The sequence below is a fragment of the Phalaenopsis equestris genome, unplaced genomic scaffold, assembly GCF_001263595.1.
Source record: "Phalaenopsis equestris unplaced genomic scaffold, ASM126359v1 Scaffold000002, whole genome shotgun sequence".
Classification (NCBI taxonomy): Eukaryota; Viridiplantae; Streptophyta; class Magnoliopsida; order Asparagales; family Orchidaceae; genus Phalaenopsis; species Phalaenopsis equestris.
The window spans coordinates 2,266,815-2,270,920 of NW_018164444.1; the positions used below are offsets into that span (position 1 = coordinate 2,266,815).

Genomic DNA, 4,106 nt, shown 5'->3' on the forward strand with positions numbered 1-4,106 from the left:
TAAAGTTTTGTATTGCAATTTTGTATCATGATCATAAAATTATTTTGTATTTTATAAGAAATGAAAGAATCTCATAAAATATTATTTTATTGAATTTTGAATCATTAAGGCATGAGATAATTGTAAATCTCAATAATAAATGACTCAATTTAATTGCTACTCTACAAGATCACAATATCAAGTCTTCTTTTCATTCTAAAAGGGATATATTTATTTATTGTGTTAAATATTACAGAAGTATAGTTGTGAGAATAAGGTAGTTGATGAGTCAATATTACAAGCATTTTTATAATTTTAAAAAATGACATGATGTTATTGTTTTAACTGTATATTTGACTAAATGAATTAATAAATAGGATAAATGTTTTATTATAATGAGCTTAAATAATTTTGCCCAAGAAGCCTTGAGGTACATGAGCTTAATATAAATAGCTTCCCGTAAGGATGACAGTCATGTCTTGGTTATCTAATTATTTAACTTAATGTAATATGTATTTAACTTCGATTTATTACTTAAAACATATTTATATTTATATATATATTTATATAATTTGTGAGAAGGTAGTTGATGAGTCAATATTACAAAATATTTAATGATTTTCAATATTGAAATGATGTTTAAGTCTTAACTATATGTTTGACTAAGTGAATTAAAAAAAGAAAAATTCTTATTATAAATTAGCTTAAATAGCTTCCATCGTAGGTACCTGATAAACTAGAGAATAATACCAACAAAAAAAAAATGTGGCAATTCCACTAAGGAATGACAAATATGTCCAGGGCATCTAATCATTAATTTAATGTGATAGATATTTTTATTCTTTGTTTAAAATATTATTCCTTTACCAGAAGACATATGATTTAAGCGTAAAGTGCCAAAATAATTCCCAACAATTTTAAAATTGAGCACTAATTCTCCTCCATATGGACTACAATGATCCCATATTAACAGTCGAAAACTATATATTGCGGAGCTATACTCATTTTATTAATGACAAATACGATCATATTATAATGGCATCGTTTGCTACTGAGAATATTCCAAAGATTAAGACGTTTTTGACCTAAATAAGCATTATTGGACGCTAATTATTTTAACAATTTATCATGTGTCATCCAGGTTGGTAATCTAACAGTCCGAAGGCTCTGCAAGAGCAAAATAATCACAGCAGTAAATGGTGAATATCCCGGCCCGACTATCAATGCTCGTGAGGGTGACACTGTCGTCATCTATGTCATCAATCATTCTCCTTACAATATTACCATTCATTGGTAAGTCTTCCTTTAATAATAGAATCAACCAAGGAATTCGGTGGTACATATGTAAAAGCTTAATAATTTTAATGATAACAGGCATGGTATATTCCAGCGTCTGACACCATGGGCTGATGGTCCGAACTTCATAACCCAATGTCCGATTCAGCCTGGACATAGCTACACATATAAATTCAACATCATCGGACAAGAAGGCACGCTTTGGTGGCACGCGCACGTCTCCGTTCTCCGCACCACTGTGTACGGAGCACTCATCATTCAGCCGCGAGCCGGCCCTCTCGGCTATCCCTTCCCCATACCTTACAAGGAAGCCGTCATCCTCCTCGGCGAGTGGTGGGACGCCGATGTGGTCAACCTTGAGAATTTGGCCCTTGCATCCGGCGGTGCGTTTAACAACTCCGATGCGTTGACCATCAATGGCCGCCCCGGTGATCTCTATCCCTGCTCCAAAAAACGTATGTATTCAGCTTTTTTTAAATGTTTTAGTAATTAATGCAGTAATATGAGATTCTTTGTTTAAATGTTTTGTAATTAGTGACTATAGTTTAAAAGATGAAGAAATTGCTGTAGGGACCATACCTTCCACTCAACTTGAAATACTTCTTCATGGGGATAGTTTATTCATTCCATATATTAATTGTAGGGGGTGATGTTTTGTTTTTCACACTAGGTCATCTTTTGTGTTTATCATAGATAGGTCCCTAAATTTTTTTGTATACTTACTTGTATGATCTAGTTAGTTAGAGGGGATGAATTTGGTATGAGTGTTCTGCTCACTCAGTTTGTAATCCAACTTTCAGATTAACATGTATGGAGCTATAGCTTAGCTCTTTCTTTTTTAATATATATATATATATATATATATATCAATATTTAAATAATAGTAAAATAAATTTGTTGGTGTACCGAGCTTTGTTTGGTTCAAGAATAGAAACTAATACAATGAACAAGACTTCTCCTCTTTAGAATCTTCTTTTCTCCTCTCAATTTTATTTTCTTTGTTTATTATTTTGTATAATTTTTTAAAATCATTATGATACATAAACTAATAAATTTGAGTTATGATGAAACTAATACTTTTTAAAATTTCTTTTGTTTAAAATTCAGCTAAATTGTTTCTAAATAACATCTGTAGCTGAAATTACTTTAATCATAATATTCTACAAATTTATTTTTAGTTCCTACCACATTCAAAATTAGCAATCATCCACTTACCCCTGCAGACACCTACAAGCTCGTGGTAGAACAGGGCAAGAGCTACCTCCTCCGCATCATCAACGCCGCCCTCAACTCCCAATTCTTCTTCAAAATTGCCGGCCACACCCTCACCGTGGTCGCCGCAGATGCCTCCTACACCACCCCCTTCCCCACCGACACCATCGCCATCGCCCCCGGCCAAACCATCGACGCCCTGCTCCACGCCGACTCCCACCCTTCCAACTACTACATCTCCGCCCTCACCTACGCCAGCTCCCCCGCCATCCCCTTCGACAACACCACCACCCTCGCCATCCTCTCCTACACCAATTCCCCCACCACCACCACCCCTCCCCTCATGCCCTCCCTCCCCTCCTTCAACGACACCCCCACCGCCCACCACTTCTACTCCAACCTCACCGCCCTCCTCCTCCCTCAAACCCAATCCCTCCCCCTCTCCATCTCCGACCGCATGTTCATCACCTTCGGCCTCAGCCTCACTCCTTGTTCCTCCGACCAGCCCCAATGCCAAGGCTTCGCCTTGTCCGCCAACATGAACAACGTCTCCTTCCGTTTCCCCACCAACATTTCCCTGCTCGAAGCCCATTTTAATGGAGTCGAGGGAGTTTACACGAGGGACTTCCCTGATCGCCCGCCTCTGGTTTTTGATTACACGAACCCGAACGTGAACGCGGTCGGGACATCGCTTCAGCTGTCGGAGAAGGGGACGAAGGTGAAGAGGTTGAGGTTTAATTCGACGGTGGAGATTGTGTTGCAGAATACGGCGGTGCTTGCCAGCGATAGCCATCCCATACATTTGCACGGGTTTAATTTCTACGTGTTGGCGCAGGGGTTTGGGAATTATAATCATACGGAGGCGGTGGAGAAGTTTAATTTGTGGAATCCGCAGGTGAGGAATACCATTGCTGTGCCTGTGGGAGGTTGGGCTGTTATTCGGTTCTGGGCTGATAATCCTGGTAAGTTATGGCGATGTAAATTTATTTTGAAAAATAATATTTTATTTTAAAGTTTTTGATATATATATATCTATATATATATAAGTTTAATATTTGTACTTTTTTTATGTATTGACAACATAAATTAAATAAAATTAAATTATCAACACAAATTAAAAAATTATTAGTCAATTTTAGCAGCTAATTGACACGTGCAGGGATTTGGTTCATGCACTGCCACTTGGACGTTCACCTGCCGCTTGGCCTGGGGATGGCATTCGAGGTGGAGAACGGGCCCACGCCGTCGTCGACGTTGCCGCCTCCGCCGCCGGATTTGCCTCGCTGTTAAGGGGCCTTCATTGAGAAAAAGAAGAAGAGGGCGCTTGCGAAGAAGAGTATGGATTGATTGGATTAGTTTTATTTATTGTGGATATATAATATTCGTTTAAGATTGGATTGTTGAGTGCAATAATTGTTTTTTTTTTTTTTGTTCTTTTTCCTTTTTTTTGGGGAATTTTTTGCTTAAATTTGTAACGCTTAATCTATATTTTTATACCTACACGCCATATGTGTAAGAAAAAAAGATTATATTTGATTTTGTGCTATTCAAAATGTTTTCTCTAGGTTGAGGGTCAAGCAATCTTGATCACTTGGGTTAAATTTTACCTTGATTGAGTT

General features: G+C 37.6%; 1 protein-coding gene across 1 annotated transcript in view; it reads left to right on the forward strand.

The window, feature by feature from the left end:
* The window catches only part of LOC110032441 (laccase-7-like), a 5,053-nt gene extending 1,253 nt beyond the window's left edge, over positions 1 to 3,800 (forward strand). The window contains exons 2-5 of the mRNA XM_020736083.1: positions 1,121 to 1,272; positions 1,354 to 1,730; positions 2,499 to 3,449; positions 3,647 to 3,800. Of these exons, the coding sequence (XP_020591742.1) occupies positions 1,121 to 1,272; positions 1,354 to 1,730; positions 2,499 to 3,449; positions 3,647 to 3,777 (1,611 nt within the window). The 3' untranslated portion in view covers positions 3,778 to 3,800. The remainder of the gene's footprint in view (positions 1 to 1,120; positions 1,273 to 1,353; positions 1,731 to 2,498; positions 3,450 to 3,646) is intronic.
* Positions 3,801 to 4,106: the final 306 nt, after the last annotated feature.